Source organism: Alternaria dauci, chromosome 8 (genome assembly GCF_042100115.1).
Source record: "Alternaria dauci strain A2016 chromosome 8, whole genome shotgun sequence".
Lineage (NCBI taxonomy): Eukaryota > Fungi > Ascomycota > Dothideomycetes > Pleosporales > Pleosporaceae > Alternaria > Alternaria dauci.
The window spans coordinates 967,505-985,486 of record NC_091279.1 but is presented as its reverse complement, the minus strand read 5'-3'; the positions used below and the strand labels follow the sequence as shown (position 1 = coordinate 985,486).

General features: G+C 51.9%; 6 protein-coding genes across 6 annotated transcripts; 3 read left to right on the top strand and 3 right to left on the bottom strand.

The window, feature by feature from the left end:
- Positions 1-4,312: 4,312 nt before the first annotated feature.
- Positions 4,313-7,192, bottom strand: ACET3X_008278 (uncharacterized protein; the record flags this gene model as incomplete). The annotated part of the gene is made up of 1 exon (XM_069454434.1): positions 4,313-7,192. One exon carries the CDS (start codon positions 7,190-7,192, stop codon positions 4,313-4,315), a length of 2,880 nt encoding a protein of 959 aa, XP_069303880.1.
- Positions 7,193-9,743: 2,551 nt separating this feature from the next.
- Positions 9,744-11,647, top strand: ACET3X_008277 (uncharacterized protein; the record flags this gene model as incomplete). The annotated part of the gene is made up of 5 exons (XM_069454433.1): positions 9,744-9,896; positions 9,961-10,337; positions 10,533-10,674; positions 10,736-11,243; positions 11,304-11,647. The coding sequence occupies 5 exons, from the start codon at positions 9,744-9,746 to the stop codon at positions 11,645-11,647; spliced, it is 1,524 nt and encodes a 507-aa protein (XP_069303879.1).
- A 233-nt stretch (positions 11,648-11,880) lies between these two features.
- On the bottom strand, positions 11,881-12,630 carry ACET3X_008276 (uncharacterized protein; the record flags this gene model as incomplete). Its single annotated transcript, XM_069454432.1, has 2 exons — positions 11,881-12,427; positions 12,482-12,630. The coding sequence occupies 2 exons, from the start codon at positions 12,628-12,630 to the stop codon at positions 11,881-11,883; spliced, it is 696 nt and encodes a 231-aa protein (XP_069303878.1).
- Positions 12,631-12,787: 157 nt separating this feature from the next.
- ACET3X_008275 (mitochondrial 37S ribosomal protein mS29) lies at positions 12,788-14,331 on the top strand. Its single transcript, XM_069454431.1, has 2 exons — positions 12,788-13,442; positions 13,492-14,331. The coding sequence occupies exons 1-2, from the start codon at positions 12,809-12,811 to the stop codon at positions 14,289-14,291; spliced, it is 1,434 nt and encodes a 477-aa protein (XP_069303877.1). The 5' UTR covers positions 12,788-12,808; the 3' UTR covers positions 14,292-14,331.
- Positions 14,332-14,335: 4 nt separating this feature from the next.
- ACET3X_008274 (uncharacterized protein) lies at positions 14,336-15,060 on the bottom strand (the record flags this gene model as incomplete). The annotated part of the gene is made up of 3 exons (XM_069454430.1): positions 14,336-14,518; positions 14,564-14,776; positions 14,824-15,060. 3 exons carry the CDS (start codon positions 15,058-15,060, stop codon positions 14,336-14,338), a joined length of 633 nt encoding a protein of 210 aa, XP_069303876.1.
- A 250-nt stretch (positions 15,061-15,310) lies between these two features.
- Positions 15,311-17,840, top strand: ACET3X_008273 (uncharacterized protein). Its single transcript, XM_069454427.1, has 5 exons — positions 15,311-15,462; positions 15,553-16,066; positions 16,122-16,714; positions 16,760-16,907; positions 16,957-17,840. The coding sequence occupies exons 1-5, from the start codon at positions 15,421-15,423 to the stop codon at positions 17,643-17,645; spliced, it is 1,986 nt and encodes a 661-aa protein (XP_069303875.1). The 5' UTR covers positions 15,311-15,420; the 3' UTR covers positions 17,646-17,840.
- The last annotated feature ends 142 nt before the right edge of the window (positions 17,841-17,982 follow it).

Sequence of the window (17,982 nt, the reverse complement as noted above, 5' to 3'; positions counted from 1 at the left end):
TTTGTGAGAAGTAGGATGCTTACCAACTTTCACGTGAAGGCTGTGTGTCGTTCAGTATTTGAAACCTAAAATGCAAGTTGCCCCAGGGGTCAAGGTTCGCAGTGGCATAGAACCGTATCCCCAAGTCTGGAAGGACGGCTCTTATCACCTCTTCTGGATCCATCCACGCCTGAGAAGGAAAGTAGGTTGCGTGCATTGAGTTTTTTTTTTGTTTGAATAGCAAGTGCTTGGATCAAACTATTGGACAGGTGAGAATGCACAGGAGACTCTCCTGTTACAACGTTGGCATTACCTCAAGCAAAAATTGCTGAGCTGCTCCCACTATTGAGATGGCGTAGTCGTTTGCTGCCTAGCACATAGAGACGAGAGGTCAGACTTCAACCCCCAGATGTAGCTCTGGTAAGTAAGGATTCCACGAGAGTGTACAGTCGCTGTTCAGTCTCCTGGTGGAGGCCTACTGTATCGCGATAATCATTGGGTTGAGCTTCAGGGTGTAAGTCAGGATTCATGTAGACTATTTTTTGCCATCAATAGGGGTGACAGCAACGTCATTTGATCCTGCTACCCTCAGCGTGGTCGAGAAGTGATGGTAATTGGCCTCTGAAAAAGAAGACCGTTAACAATGACAGAGTATGGCGTCTCATGATGTGTGGTGCTAGTCTAGAGCACAGACGGGTATTAGGAATCCTGTCAGACTTTATTTGATTTATCGCTGCTGACACAATAGCTATTCTGTGCTTCTCGACATGGCACGTGACTCTTTGAGTATAGACAGTGGAGATGAATTTTAGTACGCTTGTCAGGATTCTTGGCGATAGATGCCAAAACTCCACCATCTCCCTTATAGCATCATCTGTTAGACCGAAGCCTTCTTCCCATCTGGATATCTTTCAGATAGTCGCAGTCTTGAGTCATCCGCCGTTCGCCACAGGTTGTCACATAAACCCGCCCTCACGTTCCCGCTGCATGCAGTCGAAGCCTTACCTTGCAGATTCCAAGGTTGTGTCCAGGAAGACATCCTGCAAGACTCAGGCGGACCGTCTCTGTTGTTGGACCATGTCTCGCAAAAGGTGCCATAGGACATATATAACCCCTGACCTCCGAGAATTTGTCACAGCTAACAGATTGGGGTCCGTTCCCAAAGTTGACGATTTATGCGTGGGCGTAGATACTAGCGCTAGTTTTTGAAGCGCATGTCAATTGTATCCACCATTCAGGTGGCCTTACTCGAGAGTGGGTATACTGCATGGCTTTGCACGCTTGCCGTACCCTACGTTTTCATAAAGATTGTGCATGCTGTGCAGCCACCCACAACATCACCATCTGCAGTATCTCGCACCTTCGCGTCCATCAATTGATAGAATCGGGTGTTGAGGTTAGCCCAAATCTCGGAAGAGTGCACAGCCGAGAGTGCACGGATTCGTCTCCATTCCAAGCGAACAACTCTGATCGTACCATCTTACGTGAAGTTGTTCGAGCTGTAGGTAGACGTTGTTCAGCCCATCCCTGGCACCAACCACAAGGGACCGAAGGATGGAGCTGGAAGCCGTGTGATTGCGATGTCTCGGAGGGTTCGAAGAAAGTTCGCTCCTTCCAGTGTACGGTGAAGGTGGAAACGTAGGGCCCCACATCACGGCTGGAAGCCTCAAATTGTTGATCATGGTGCCAGACGTGCCCCGAGCATCCGCGGCACGCTGCCGCTGGACGCGAGCCGTTTGCAACGTCCCGTATTCGCAAAGGTGCCATCAAAGGCCCCTACAATAAGGCCGGCCAAAGCTCCGCTCTTATCAACTTGCGGGGACGACTGCAGGGCGATGAAATCGGTCCGCAATCCTTCCAGCAATATTTGTCAAAGCCTAGAGTATCGCGAGCTAGTAGTGCGAGTGCGAAGAAGCAGGCGGTCTCATGCATCGACCTTTTTCTTAGCCGCCCATGCTACATTTTTGTGAGAACATCCAACGTTTTGCTAGACGATACGATAACAGTAAGCAATGCGAAACATATCTAGAAGTGTCGTTGTTGATCTCGCAAACACTTCCAGCTCCGATGCGGTGTTCAACCACTGGAACGGTTCAGGATCCAGGTGCGGCAAAGCCGGGCCTTGGGGACGGCATCAGGAGGGGGGCAAGCTGTACCGAGCGAAGCGCAGCCGAATCTATATTTGCGTTTTGTTTTCTCGACAAGGAAGGACAACGGGCCATGGTGTCGACAGTGCAAGACTGCAGAGCGGTCAGCGCAGACTCCAGCCACGCGTGGCTGGTAAGAAGTGACGAATGAGGTCAAGGTACGCGGTTCTAGCTCGTCCGATCAAGCTTAGCGGGCATCGTGCCGACCGCAATTCCATTTCACAGCACCCAAGGCCCTAGGTGGCCCTGGACCACCACCACTAGCTCAACCTCTATACCGACCCCACGCGCACGATTCTGTTGGCAGACAGCATATGGGTTTCGCTCCTATGTTCCCGTCGTTGTTCGCGATGCCCCGCTTAAACATGACTCGAAATATACCTAGGTAGCATCACTTGCTCACTTTTGGTTGACATGCACGTTGGTCGTACATCAGACTGGCCTGTACCAACAGAACGTGCAGCATAATCACTATGTGCTATGTCATATAGAATTTCTCGGCGAATAAGATACAGCACAGGCTTATAGGCCCAGAGCTGAAGCGCGATGCCAGCAAGGAAGCCTGATGCCATGACGTTTCGAGAGTACAAGGCTGATGTACATACACGCTACCACTTCCTTTGGGAATACCAAGCATTATTGGTGCAAGTCGACCCGACAGAATGTTTGAGACACTTCAGCCCAACGGCAAGGCTACAACGATGCGGTCATCCCGGACCCCACTGCGGCGCATGCAGGTACTGCGTCGAGTGGACCTCTAACCTCACACGGAAACTGAATTAAAACTAGATACGAATGCACCAATAGTGTTCACTCATGGTATTTGTTATATCATACTGCCGAACGAGACTAAGAACAATCGAGCTTTCGTCCCGCAGCGGGTTCTGGTCTTAGTATTTGTGTACAATCGCCAGACATCGAAATGCCATCTTACAACGAATAGGCCAAGCTGATACCAAATAGTAAGCGTCAAGAATGGTTAGCCTTGTCTCACTCCTTACCAGGTATCATGGGCGATCCTCTACGGGATCATTTCAAGACTTCAGCCGCGCCCTTTTCGCACATCCTTCCCTTACATCCCCGTCATAATTGCACTCACAGGCCCCGCTGCTTCAAGGCCCCCAGTTTCCATACGCTTAGGTAGATCATACTAGCATCTTGGATCGTTCGACGTTCTCCTTCATCACACATACTCTGTCTTGCGGCTGATCAATGGATCCCTCAAAATCACATAGCAATAGAAATACTCGCAATGCGCCCGCCAACCAGATAGACACTACACATCATCTGTCCTTCCTCTACAACTACACATCAGCATCGCTCAAATAGGAGAAACCAGCTCTTCATCACCTGGCTCTTAACAAAGCACCTGCTTTGTGGACTGGAGAAAGCTGCACGTCAACTACAATCTAAAGCACGGCTATCTTCGATACAAGCTAGACAGCTCCACGGGCTGTTTTCCTAGAATACGACCTCTATGTGCTGCATAGATTCTGCTTGGATGACTGGAAACATGTCCCAAGGTCAGCAATCTAGTCCCAACCAGCCCGCCTCATCCAAGGGTGGTTCATCCGTGACGGCCGAGTCTCCGGAAGCAAGATCAGACGAATGGTCCGATGTCAAGGACCCCAGCGAAAGGCGGAAGATTCAGAATAAGCTCGCACAAAGAAGATTTCGTAAGGAGCACGCATAACACGTTTCAGCGGAACTTTGCTAACATGGATAAGGCGACAAAATAAAAGAGCAGAAAGAGGCGACTGAGCGGAATGCGGAGAACCAACGAAGAGCTGGAAGCTCGTACGCATCACCGGAGCCGGACAACATTGATACAAGTCAATCACTATCTGGACTACCGTGGGGTGGCATGTCGATGAAGCACATTATTGAGAAAGGGAAGAACAAAGAACAAAGCTCTCAGCGAAATTCTCGCGAGAGTTCTATACATGAAGGCGCATCATATACTGGAGAAAGTCAATCATGACGCACGTGTAAAGCAAGATATGGGACGCATGTTTGGTTTGGGTAACTACTAATACATGTTTGTTTCCATGTCGGGCTATGCTATCGTGTTTTGGGACTACTCTTGCATACATTTTCTTAATACTATACGTGTATGTCCTGCATAAGACTTCGCCCGCATGATGTTACAACGCTTTCGCCACTGTTCATCGTGAGCTTTATAGACATCAGGAAATTGTGCTGAGTCGTCTTCTGTCCTTCGCCATCTGTTTTGCAGCAGATTCGAGCTCTTTTCGAAGGCCTGCCTTCATGTTCTCCATGTCTTGAAATATGTGCGTATGGTCGGTATCATGTCGCTGAATCAGAGCGCTGAGTACATGGTCGCCATCCTGTGCATACATCTCCGCAATGTCAGTCACACTAGTCTCGCTGTCAACAATGTGCCGCATAACTCGTTTCAATGTGCGCATCAGCAGTTTGTTAAGATCGCGCTGATGCGCCTGCAGGCTCGCTTCCCATTGCAACTCGTCAGCTTCTGAAGACGGTACAGGTGGGTCAGTCAAGGGTTCGGGCGTAGCGGATGTCGAGCTATGGCTACCAGAAGAGCCTGGACGTGGCGGTGAGGAGCAGAATTTAATGGGTGAAACATTGAGTTCGTTGACAACCTGCTGATAGTATCCATTACCGCCGACGAGGGTAATGTCTTCAAAATTCACATTGTCTTCATCGGGTGTCTCCTCGACAGGCGTATCATCGACAAGTTGCTTAGTCTCTTCGATGGTGTGCTGCGCGTACTCCATGGCTTGTTGGGTCATTTTGGCCGAGATTTGCAGGGCACTGGCTGGCTGAATAGAGTCGACAACTTGCTGATAGCTGTCCAAATTCGATTCAATCACCTCGTTTTTGGCGGCGACTTTGTTACGAAGTAGTGCTGGCGTCGTTTCATCATCTCTAGACACAGTTGTGTAGGCTTCTGATTTGCTAGAGCCAGCGACTGTGAAAGGCGCATGTTTCGAAATGCCAATATCCGGGCCAACATCCGCATTCGTCGATTCTTCTCCAGTTAGACGGCGTATGAACGATGTAGCCATCTTGCCAACAGACCGCCGGCTGAACGGGTCACTTTTGGCAGTCTGCCAATCACCGGTCTTCTTCTCGGATGCTACGTCGTTGCAATCTGCATGGCCAGAAATCGCTGTCGAATCCGCGGTTGGGGACGCGGGCGTAGGTTTACTATTGCTAGAGAGTATTGCAGTCTCAACGAAACCGTCGAACCACTCGTTACTGTCTTCGGCGTCGTCAGCTACGAGTGGTGAAGATGCCATGTATTGTAAAATGTGGCCACCAGAACGCCTTCGTGCTTCCATAGGGGTTTTGGGCCGCGATGCTGCTTTTGCGGGCGTTCTGTTTGGCTTGGTAGGGGTCGAAGGTGTCTGGACAACCCTTGCAGGTAGTGTTGGTTTCTTAAATGCAAGACCAGAGAGATCGGCGGCTCTTTTTGCACCTAAAAGTCCTTCAACTAAGGTGTTCTGTGGCGATGTGACAGAATGTGGTGACCTCAGTGGCTTTGCAAGCAGATGTGTTTGATCCTGCTGTTCCGAGTTCGTTGTCCTCGACTTTACATCATTACGAGGTTTCTTCCTTGATTTGCTTTCAGCTGTAGTGTCTAGTGCTGCTTTGCGTTTGGTACTCGTCTTCTTCTTTGTCCTTGTTTGAGTTGGCATGAATTCTTCATCGTCGTCTGCCATATGCTTGGTATGTGATACGCGTGCCTTCGACTTGCTCTTGACTGCTTTCTTGCTCGGGACAGCATTTGGGCCCTGTGACCTTTTTCGCGGCGATGATGTAACACTTGAAGTATCGGAAACATTATTGCGAGCATTTTCTATGGCTATGTCGAGATCCTCAGATTCAGCGTCAGATTCCGCATTGAGTTTCTCGAATATCTTCTGTTTTGCGGCTTGAGTAATACGGGGTAACTTTCCTTTGCTGTGTGTTGTGCGTCTCAATGTTGTTGATTGATGCTGCGGCTGGAGATCGGCTCGAGGAGTTTGTATACGCGGTTGGAGAGAACCCAGATCGCTACTTTTCATCCTAGGTTTCTTAGTAGCGATGCGCTCCGTCCAACGCGGCTGCGAGCTACTTCGGAGCGACCGCCTGGCGGTTGAACTTCGGACAGAAGGTGAGCTGACATCAATAGGCATGTTGCGAGACGTTTCCGAGTAGTGCATGTGCACTCTCTTGTGAGATTCGATGCAACTTTTCCACTCTAACGCGTCTCCACAATGTTTGAACATGAGCGACATCTCCGTCGCGATGCGTTGAGCGGAGTTCAGTCGGTAGCTCCAGGGGCTTGATTTGAGTGTCATGACAAGGTCCCACGGTTCATGCTCCATATGTTGTTCCTGCGAATTGTGCAGTGCCGACGGCTCTGACCGTGTGCTCACGATGTGCTCGATCGGTACTTCCACAAACTGGCACTCTTTGAGATGTTCGTCAGGAGCAATGACGGTCAACACCCCGGCTTCGATAAGGGCAATAGGGAAAACACTGGCTGACTCCCGCCATCTGAATTTATCCGATGTGAACAGTGAGACGAAGTACGTGATCGAGGGCTCATTGGTAGGCCTCGTGAGTGCCGGATCGCTCAGAGCGTCGAGGAATGTCTGGAACTCGTTCATCCATTTCGCACCGGCTTCGAGCGGAAAATTTGGCGCGCTGTGTCTGACCTTCTCCGACGACCAGAAGTTGCAGTAATCGATGCCTTGCTCCAGTGCCTGCCGTATGATAATTCCAGTGACGATCTTCGCCTGCTCTTGTTCGGTACTGCTCAGAATGATGGCGCCCAAATTGTGAAGAAGCTGTGTCGACCCTTTGATGTGTGCAGTCACCTTCGGCTTCTCCAGCATGCCCGCGAGCGCGATGCCGACCCATCGCCGCCGTACAATGGACAAATTGGTATTGCAGAAAGTCTCAAGATAACGCTCTGCGACCAAATGGAGATTGGATCCGCTGAAATCGCGTGCAGAGACGAGTTTGTACAGTTGCGAATTGGACGCGTCGTTGTCCGGCTGCTGGATAGCCGCTTCAAATAAAATCGAGGTCATTACAGTGAGAAGTGGAGGGTGATGAAACTGGCCTCTGCTGTCTGATGACAGAACCGGGCAGGTGGTTGATGTGGAAAACGACAAGAGAGTATACTACAGCAGGTGAGAACGCGGTAGGGCTGGGGTGGAAGTCGCGTCCCAACGGCGTTTGACGTCACAGCTGCAGGCGCGCGCGAGTTTCGTGTGGTATAATTTGAAACCACGACACCACCACCCAACCATCATCATTTACTCTTTTCCATCAAAATAAAGCGCTGCAACTGAAGGAACTCGTCAGGGGCAACCAAGGAGAGCATAAAAAACCAACCAGAGTTGTCCGACCTTTCGTCGCTGCTCGCTACGGCTTTCTGAAGCCCTGTACTGGATCGACGCCTGTAAGCCAACCACTACAACACCCATTGCGCCAATCGCGATCGCTGTCGGGTTACTTGTAAAATTAGGAGATGAAAAAGCGATGGAGAGGCAATTGGGAGTGTCGCAGCGAAGCGATGGTACAAATCGGAAAAACGGCTTCCTTTCCAAGCGAACGCGCTATGGACTCGCAGGGACCGTAGCAGCGAAACAACCTACCTGCTAAAGGGATGCCAGTGTTTTTGAAGCATGGCTCGCTGGGATGCAACAGCCCCTGATTACACGTCTTGTGCCGTTTGCTTCAAGATTGATGACGAGGATAGACGTTGCTTCTCACAACTTACTTGAGTCTGTGTGGGCCGCATATCTACCACAGGGGCTTTGTCCTTCGTATGACCACGCTGCAACTGTGGCTGAAGCTTCTGGTGAGACGGAGAACGGATAGCCGTCTTCAGTTTTGACAACATCACGGTTGACAATAAAGTAGCAGGCATGCAAACGTCTGGGCGACCTCTTGTGCACACACTGTGCCAAACATCAGCTTGAAGCAATTGCACGTCGTTATCGTTGGCTGTGGCTCTGTTTTGCTTATCAGTAATTTTTGCCTTTCAGAAGGCCGGCGTGTGGCATAACTGGGGTAGTGGTGTTATCATTACGCGATTGTCGGATGCTCAAAGAGATCGTGTTGGTTTCATCTTTGGCGGTAGCTGTAAGTGCCTGGTTCATGCATGTGTAGGTATATCTAACACGCTGAATAGCTCAAATGTATTAGACAACATATAATTCCAGGCCAAGACGGCCTCCACTGAGCTCAAGGTGGTCGCTTCAATCATCTTGGCTAGGGTGAGGAAGAGATCAGGTTTGTTCGATCGTACCCCAAGAAGGGAAGAAAGCAACGAATTTATGGAAGCTAAAGATGGCCAAATTGAGGCCGCAGCAAGCGGAGGGCCAGCTCGGGAGACTGATGGAAAGCAGACCCCCGAAGTCGCCGATCATGTACAGGCTGGATGACAACGCGAGCGCCGCTTCGAAACACGATGACGAATTTTCCATGGCATGTCCACAATTTCAGTCACGAGGTATCTATATGGGTATGTTTGTGGCACCAGGCTCAATTATACAGAGATTGCGGCATTACGGTAATAGTGGAGTCGGCAAGTGTGGACAAGCGTCGAGTCCAGTTTCGGCACATCGCTGCGCGAATCTCTAAAGACGTGGTTCTTTCTCTCGCCCGAAGGAATGACACATTTTCAAACGTCCATGTTCAAAATCGCTTAAGCCTACATGGATATTGTTAACAGATAAGCACTTGCTAGTGTTCAAGCAAGCAACGTCACAAGAGCAGGCTTATGTGGAAGCTTAGCCGCCTCCCCACATCTCAACCCCCGCACACGCTACAACGCCCTTCACGCTTGAGTGCTCGGCACATAACGCCTCAATTCTCGGCATTGATGATGCTGCGCTGTCAAGATATGAAATAGCTATATATGTCATTGTACAGTGAGGATGAGGTGGGTTCAAGAAGTTGTGTGAATGTTGCATCGCACCTCGAAGTCTTCTGAAGAGTCACTACGGGCAGTGTGGGGTATGAACAGTGGGCCTTGTGCGGCACGAGCCTCTTCATTACAACAAGAGTTTGGTCCTGGTATTCATGGACGAACTCAGGATTACAGCGGAGATGTTGAGCGTCTGTAGCAGATATTTATAATACCGCGTAAAGGGATTTTCTCCAGAACAATGCTTCGCTGATACGTTTGAATCCTGACACTTTGCGGGAGAAGCTTTCATGGTTGTCAGGCAAGAGATCGGCAGACGCTAGGCAGTGGATGGTGGGGATTGGATCCTGGAGAAAAGCATACCAGTCGCTGCCGTCATCGGAACAGGATTATCATCACTGAACTCTGTGATAGGCGGTTCAATAGCCTCGGGATGATGATATCCCAGCCGCTTCTCCAGCAGTTTCACGAGCGGTGACGTTTTTAAGGACAGCTCTCCGCTAGTAGAGGGGTAGTTGTAGACGAGCAAGTCCGTAGTTCCATGGTTGAGACACTGACTTTTGATTCTTTGGACCGCGATATTTGGCATATCTGTCCGAACCTTCGTTGCGCTCTGGGAACCTACTAGCTAGAGTTGACAACAAGACTTGTCAAGGCTTAGTATCCACTGACTGCAAGCTTGTAACGTGTTTACACTCGCCAACATGGCCTCGGCAGCAGAACGTCCGATCGATAGGTCGAGCGAGGAAGAAAAGACAATAGGCGAAGAGCATGTCGAAACGGCAAAACATGTTCATACAATCGAAAACCTGCCTAATCCTGACGCTGGTCTCAGTGAAGAAGAGTGCGCTGCACACGTACGTCCTTTACTTGTCTAACCTTCAAGTCAACTTCATGAGTCAGCTAACACAATCGTCACAGGACAAAGCACTCCTCCGCAAGCTCGACTTTCGCCTAATCCCATGGCTCTCCTTCCTCTATCTAATCTCCTTCTTGGACCGCACAAACATTGGCAATGCCAAAGTCGACGGTCTGCAAGAAGACCTCAACATGACCAACGGCCAATACAACGCCAGTCTGACCATCTTCTTCATCAGTTACTCAGTGTTCGAGCCACTTACAAACGTGCTCTTGAAGAAGTTACGACCTAGCATCTTCCTACCTCTGATTATGATTTGGTGGGGGATTTGCATGACATGCATGGGCCTGGTGCACAACTATGCCGGCTTGATGACTGCAGTGAGTAATTCTACTCTCAGTGGTGTGATTTTCGGATTGGGTTGGCTGACGACATGTTTGTAGCGGTGGTGGCTTGGCTGTGCGGAAGCAGGTAGGTCGAGACTGTGTAAAATACATTTGAGACATACACTGACTTGGGATTTTCACTTCTGCAGGACTCTTTCCCGGCGTGAACTACTATTTGAGTTGCTGGTGAGAAATTTCCTTGTCCGAACTGCATGTGAGACATGGACTGACTTCGACGCACCTCACAGGTACAAACGCTCAGAATTTGGAATTCGGGCTGCTATTTTCTTCTCGGCTGCAGCACTCGCCGGCAGTTTTGGAGGACTGCTAGCAGCCGGAATCGCGCAAATGGGTGGCGTAGGGGGCAAGCCAGGTTGGGCATGGATCTTCGTAAGTAATGGATATATTCCTCTCCTCATTGTGTCAACATGTTACTAACAGTACCGACCAGATCCTCGAAGGTCTTGCAACCATTCTGGTCGGAATAGCGAGTTACTGGATGGTTCACGACTTCCCTGCCGAAGCCACATTCTTGTCTCCCGATGACCGAGCTCGTGTCCTCCGCCGTCTGCGCGCCGATAAACAGGCCTCGGCTGCGCACGAAGATTTCCAAATGAAATACTTCTGGCAATCAGTCAAGGACTGGAAAACGCTCATGTTCAGCATCATCTACATGGGAGCGGACGGGTCTCTCTATGCCTTTAGTCTCTTCCTACCCACCATTCTTGCCGGCATGGGCTATACGTCTACAACCGCGAATCTGCTTTCTGTGCCACCATATGCGGTTGCAGCTGTGGTCACGGTGTTGGTCGGTTATATTGCCGATCGCACGCAACAAAGAGGTTACTGCAACATGGTAATTTCGCTCTTTGGGATTGCGGGTTTCGGCATGCTTCTTGGTTCTGGAAACCCGAACGTGCAGTACGCCGGTACATTCTTGGGAGCTATTGGCATCTATCGTAAGTATTCCCCCATCTAGCAACAACACTGGCTTCTTGCATTCTGATACCCCTCTCTAGCAACGATAGCGAACACGATTTCCTGGGCCGCCAACAATGTCGAAGGCGTGTACAAGCGCGGTGTCACGCTTGGGTTTGTTATCGGCTGGGGCAACATCAACGGCGTCGTTTCATCGAACATCTATCGCAGTAGGGACAAACCGCGCTACTTCCTGGGTCATGGCGTAGTGTTGGCGTATCTGACGTTGTGGCTGCTGGGCGGCAGTATTGTGACGCGGTTCCTGCTCGCATGGGAAAACAAGAAGAGGAGGCAAGGAGCGAGGGACGTTTGGACTGAGGGCAAGAGTGAGAAAGAGATTGAGGAGATGGGAGATAAGAGGCCAGATTTTCTGTATACTCTTTGAGATATTGAAGATGGAATTTGGGTACAAGTGCAGAAATAGTATATTCGGCTGGTCGGCTGTTGGTGGTATCTGAGACGGAGCTGCAGCCTCTGAAACCGTCGATAGAAGTGCAAGTTCGCAAGCTTTTAGTGCGTGCGCCCATAAAGTCGAATACATGTCGTAATAGTAACGCCGCCCAATGCAAGTCGTTTTTAAATGTCTTCCCCGCTTACGCGACTGTCAAGGACTCGAGCTTACGCACCAGTCTTTCGAGACTTGATGCTGTTCGCCCGTTCTTTCCTCTCGTTGCGCCTGATCCTCTCTTTTCGCTCTTTCCGACTGTCCGCCCTCGCGTCGTGGGCGGTGCCTGTCTTGGCTTCCTTCTTCTCGTCCACCTCAACCAGCCAGTCGTTCTCACCCTCCTTGTTCTTGCCCTTGTAACCCCATTTGGGTACCCACTCGCCAGAAGCCTCGTCGTATACAAGCTTGCCGTCGCGCTTCTTATCCTTGATACCCTTCTTGGCCGCAAACTTCTCCCATTTGGTCTTCTCGGCAGCTGCAGGGATGGGCTTCTCGCGGGGCAGAGGTGTGGTTGGCGCGGGGAGGACGAGGTGTACGCCCTCTGAGTTTGACTTGATTTCGCAGGTAGAGAGAAGCTGGTTGATGAGGGCCTGTGCGGCATCGCGGGCAGTTGCAGTGAGGGTAGCTTCGTCGGCGCTGGCAGGGACTGGGTTTGGGTCGTTTGCGAGCAGGTTTCCCAGGTCAAAGGTAAAAGGCGTAGGCTTGTTCACGACGACGGGGCTTTGTTATGTCAGCAAAAGGTGAAGTCGAGGACAAAGCAAGTATGCGACGTACAGTCGGCTCGAGACGGTCGAGTCTGCGACGGAAGCTGCGCCGTTGGCATGGACGTCCATGGCACCTCCGTTGATTTCGTCGACGAGGTGAGAATGTGTGGGTGAAACACCGCCTAGCGCGACGCCGCCGTCCATTTCTGTGTCTGACATATTTGCGTAGTTGGGGAGGTTTTTTGTAGAATTTCACTTTGCGCGCCTGCCAAAAGTTCAGAATAAATTTCGAGTCCGTGCACGAGCGGCGGACCTCCGAGGCTGTGACCATCACAGAATTCGTCTCTAGCATCTCCAATTCGCCCATTGCGGAGGGCCAGCGCCTCAATCACCCGTCATGCCGCCCGCAGCATGTCTCCGCAGCCTCGCTCAACTGTCACTTGATGCCGGCGCCCACAGCTGCATCGCCCCGCGCGTGCTACGCCCACAGACTGCCTGCTTTTCTACGTCGACCGCCCGCTATGCTGTAGTAGCCAAGAAGAAGGGCATGACCGCCGCCCCGAAGAAGGGTGTCAAGTCTCTGAACACCAAGAAGGGCAGGGGAGCCGCAGCCGGCGACACCGGCAAACGACCAGCACAGGGAGAGCGGAAAGCCCAGCGCAAACGCATTGTTCTAAGCAACGACAACGCACTAGAAGTGTCCTCGCTTCAGGACCTCAGCAAGGAAAATGTTCTCAGCGAGCAGAATGAGGGCAAGGTCATGGGGCTGCCGCAAGAGAACGTAGTGGATGCGCTGAGAGCCGTCGAGGCGTTCAAGACGACCCAGGGATGGAGTCTGTTTAGACGGCCGGCAGTGTTGATGCGGAAGGAGGCGATCGAACTCGCGAGACTGTTCAAGGAGGCGGAGGACTCCAAGAAGACAATACGACGCATCTTGTCTGGCCAAAGGATGAGCGGGAAGAGCACATTGGTACTTCAGGGTCTGACTATGGGTTTTCTGCGGGACTGGTTTGTGATCAACCTCCCAGAAGGTACGAATTGCCCCGCCAGGCAAGAGGGATTGCACTGACAATTTTCCAGCCCAAGAACTTGTCAATGCTCACACAGAATATGCGCCACTCCCAAACTCTGAACCAATGCAGTATACCCAAGACACATACACGGCGAATCTTCTCCAGCAAATTCTCCAGTCGAATGGAGCATTTCTCACGGCGACGAAACTTAGCACGCAGCCCGAGCTACCTCTCCCACTTCCTGCCGGTGCTACACTCAAAGAGCTGGCCGCGCTTGGCATGGCCAACCCCGAGGCATCATGGCCCGTCTTTGTCGCGCTATGGAATGAGCTGTCTCTACCCGGTTGTCCACCCATTCTTCTTGCCGTCGACGGTCTGTCGCACATCATGCGCCACTCTGAGTACATGTCTGCGGAAGTGAAGCCCATCCACGCCCACGACCTTACTCTTGTTCGCCATTTCGTCGATCATCTTTCAGGCCAAAGAAAACTACCCAACGGCGGCGTGGTGCTCGGCGCAACATCACGATCCAACGCACCCGCCTCGCCAGCGATGGAGTACTGCATCGAAGCAGCGGAAGCCCGCCAAAAGGGAGCTGGCAAGCTGCCGCCATGGAATCCGTACAAGAGTGTAGATGTACGCGTCATGGAGGCTCTCAAGGATCTCCACAGTGACTCGAGGGAACTCGACATCATCAACGTTGGCGGGCTGACCAAGGAAGAGGCACGGTCGATCATGGAGTACTATGCTGAAAGCGGCATGTTGCGACACCAAGTCAACGAGGGCTTCGTAACGGAGAAGTGGAGCTTGGCGGGCATGGGGAACATTGGCGAGCTAGAGAAGGCCAGTGTCCGAATGCGGTTGTAGGTGTACTATACTGTATGACGATATGTAAAGCAAATGTAGCAATGTCAAGCATCGTTTGGTCTTGCTAGTTGCAAAGGTACGTTCAAGCCAACGGCCTTTCCCATTGCTCCTATCCACATCAACAGATACTCGTCGGCTGTAATGTTTCTGTCAAGAGAGGCTTCCATGACGCCGGCCGTCTGACACGGATGGATGAAGAAGACAGGTCTGTTGGTGGCTGGGTGATCCTACGAAGATCAGTTTGATACCGTGCCTGCAGTCGCTTGTCTCACAGTAATGGTGATGCCTCCAATGACACCAATGTTCTCAGTCTGTGCCTTGAACTGCGGCGGGACCAGATGCTCGTACAAGGTAGTCATGGTTGGAGGATACCGGTGCTGGGGGTCACGGATGCTGATGTACAGCACAGGCACGCGATAGACTTGTGACAAGACAAGATCGTAGTCTACAACCGCCTGGGGTACTACGGTGGTGTCGAGCGCTTCCTACCTGAAATTGAGCTCTTGTCGGCAGATCTGGGGCATCCACCCACCTCGTCGTGCTCTACTACCTCATCCAGTTCAGTAGAGTCTCGATCCTGCTGCGCTGGTATACTTGCAGGGCGCGGCAGATGCGCAGTAATGTTGAGATATACGGTCCCATTTCGGTGGATCTTCTCCACGGATAGCCACCCTTCCTGCACGCTACCCTTCAGCTGGAAGCGTCGCTGCAACCCATCACAGGCGCGTTCAAAGTCGGTTTCATCGAGATGGGGGAAACTGGAGAGCATATTCTCTTTTTCTTTTTTGGCAAATCCTCGTCGAGATGGCTCTCCGCTGAGCAGAAGGAAGAAACAGCACGTAGGGGCGCGTGTAGCCAGCCGGTGGGCTGCTCCGGGCCACTCAAAGCAGGGCCGCGGGCTCGCCACGCGCAAATCGGCAGGGGGTCCAACGCGACTTCCCCGGCTCCAGGGCCTGGCTGCCTGGAACGTCGTCTAAACTTGGAGGCAGCTGAGCGGCCCAGACTCTCCGCCCTTGCTACTTGTTTCTATCGTTCGCACCACTATGCTGCCTGCCTAGACACTGGAGATACACGCGCCCGCATTGACCCGTCGCCGTCTCGACTCCACTGCTATCCGCTCGTGTTCAAGATGCCGGCGGAGACTGAGAAAAGTCAGCTCAAGCGAAATCGCGTATGTCGCCCGTCGCCCGTCGCCCGTCGCCCAGTCGCACGAGGCCGTGGATGTGCAAGAGGACCGGCGCTGACGCTTCAATTGTTGTAGTATTCCCAGGGCGAAGAAGCCGAGCCCAAGAGAACCCGCCACTCGCGCCTGTCGCCGCCCCCCAATGGCCGTCTTAAGCAGGGACCGTTGCCCTCGCCCGTTACCCACAAAGAATCTACTGGAGACGCCTCGGAAGGCTACAAAGAAGGCACACAGAGTCCCCCACCTGCCAAGTCAAGTCAGGCAAAAGCTGCAATTAGCTCGCCCCCATCCGACACCCAGCCCTTTTCCCAGTTCGTCTACCCGCCCGAGAGCCGAACGTACGCGGTAGAAGATGAGGAGGACGAACAGGTCTGGGGCTACCTGGTGCCCATGGAAGGCCAGGCCGAAGATGTCCTTGTCTTGCGCAGGCGAGAGGCCTGCCCTGTGCCTAGCACGCTCGTTGGCAAGATTGACGGCAAAGCGCATGTAAAAAAGGACGAGTACAAAGGCCAAGAGGAAAAGTACGAGAATGAGAAGCAAGACCGAGGTGTTCCCTCGGGTGGTTACCTCATCGGTCGTCACAGAGAGTGCGGTAAGCTGCGCTAATATAACCACCCAAAGAAGCGCCTCCTCTGACGATGCCACAGATCGAGTTCTCAACTCACCGACCGTCTCGAACCGTCACTGTCTGTTTTTCATGGAGAAGAAGGGCGGTGATACCGTTGCCGTGGTTGAAGACTTGTCTGGCAACGGCACATTTGTCAACGATACTTTTGTCGGACGAAACAAACGACGCGAGCTGCGCGAGGGCGACGAAATTGCCATCTTGGACCAGGCCCGCTACGTCTTCAGATACCCTTTGAAACGCAACACCCACCGGTTCCGACAGCAATACACCATGCAGGAGCAATTAGGCAAAGGGCATTTCGCTTCGGTATATCTCGCTGCGGAGAAGTCGACAGGCGTACGGTATGCAGTCAAGAAATTCGAGAAGCGCACTGGTCCTGGAGAGAAGTCAAAGGTCGAGGGTCTGCAGCAGGAAATTGCTGTGCTCATGAGCGTCAGCCACCCAGCGCTGCTCTGTCTCAAAGACACCTTTGATGAAGATGACGGCGTCTACCTGGTTCTTGAATTGGCCACCGAGGGCGAGCTCTTCAACTGGATCGTCATGAAACAAAAGTTGACTGAGGACGAGGCGCGAAAGGTCTTTGTGCAGCTGTTCCAAGCGGTTAAGTACCTGGTAAGTCTTCAGACTCTTGTGTGGTTCCTTGCTAATAGATACCAGCATGAACGCAACATTGTTCATAGAGACATCAAGCCCGAGAACATTCTGCTCACAGACAAGGAACTGTCTATCAAGTTGGCTGATTTCGGTCTTGCCAAAATCATTGGCGAGGAATCGTTTACGACTACGCTATGTGGAACTCCATCATGTATGTCGCCTTTTTCTACGGTATACGATGGTGTGCTAACGTTTCTTAGATGTTGCGCCTGAGATACTGGAAAACTCAAACTATCGACGCTACACCAAGGCTGTCGATGTTTGGTCATTGGGAGTTGTGCTGTACATCTGCCTGTGCGGCTTTCCTCCATTCTCAGATGAGCTGTACAGTCCCGAGAACCCATACACTCTCTCACAGCAGATCAAGATGGGCCGTTTCGATTACCCATCGCCGTACTGGGACTCTGTTGGCGACCCTGCGCTAGATCTTATCGACCGCATGCTTACCGTCGATGTTGAGCAGCGAATCACGATTGATGAATGCCTGGAGCACCCGTGGACTACACAAGGCAGGATCAACGTCAACGACAGCACAGATGGTCTTACGGGCGCCATCTCCAAGCTTGATTTCTCCAAGCGCAAGGTGCAGCGGGAACGCACCATGCTCAGCAGCATCAACGACATCAAGGTAACTCGCGTTATCAAAGGCGCCGAAGGCCAAGACCCGGTAAAGGTGTACGAGAAGAACGGAGTGGAGAACGGCACAAAAATGAATGGCAGGACTCACGGCGTTGCAGAGGTAAGACCTGCCGATCAGCGAAAGCCCGAGGAGTTTATCGAGATGGGCGGCAAAGGCGATCAGACGCTGTACTCGGAAGAGGAGGACGGCTCCCGCTATGCGACAGACCAGAGCCTTGCATCTGCGCAGAGCAAAGGAAAGGTCAACTAGGGTAGCATTGGGGCATAGTGCAATGTTTCATTCTAGCGGAGCGTCTGGCGTCTTATGGAGTCAAGTTGGTATGATTAATAGGAGTTGTACAGCAGTACAGGTGGGATGTGTAAAATAGTGGGTTAACGGCAAGCACACACATCCTGCTGTCTGGGTCTTTTTACAGAGCATAGCGTAGTAAAGAGTAAATTTGGCACCATGACAATGTCTGTTCTGGGCTCCAGATGAGGTGATGTACTCTTGGGCCAATGGCACGACACAGTGTACGATGACAGCGATCTGCTCCGCATGGCCTGTCAGTGGTGCCACCAGCCATTCTCTCCTTGTCGCGGCGGAA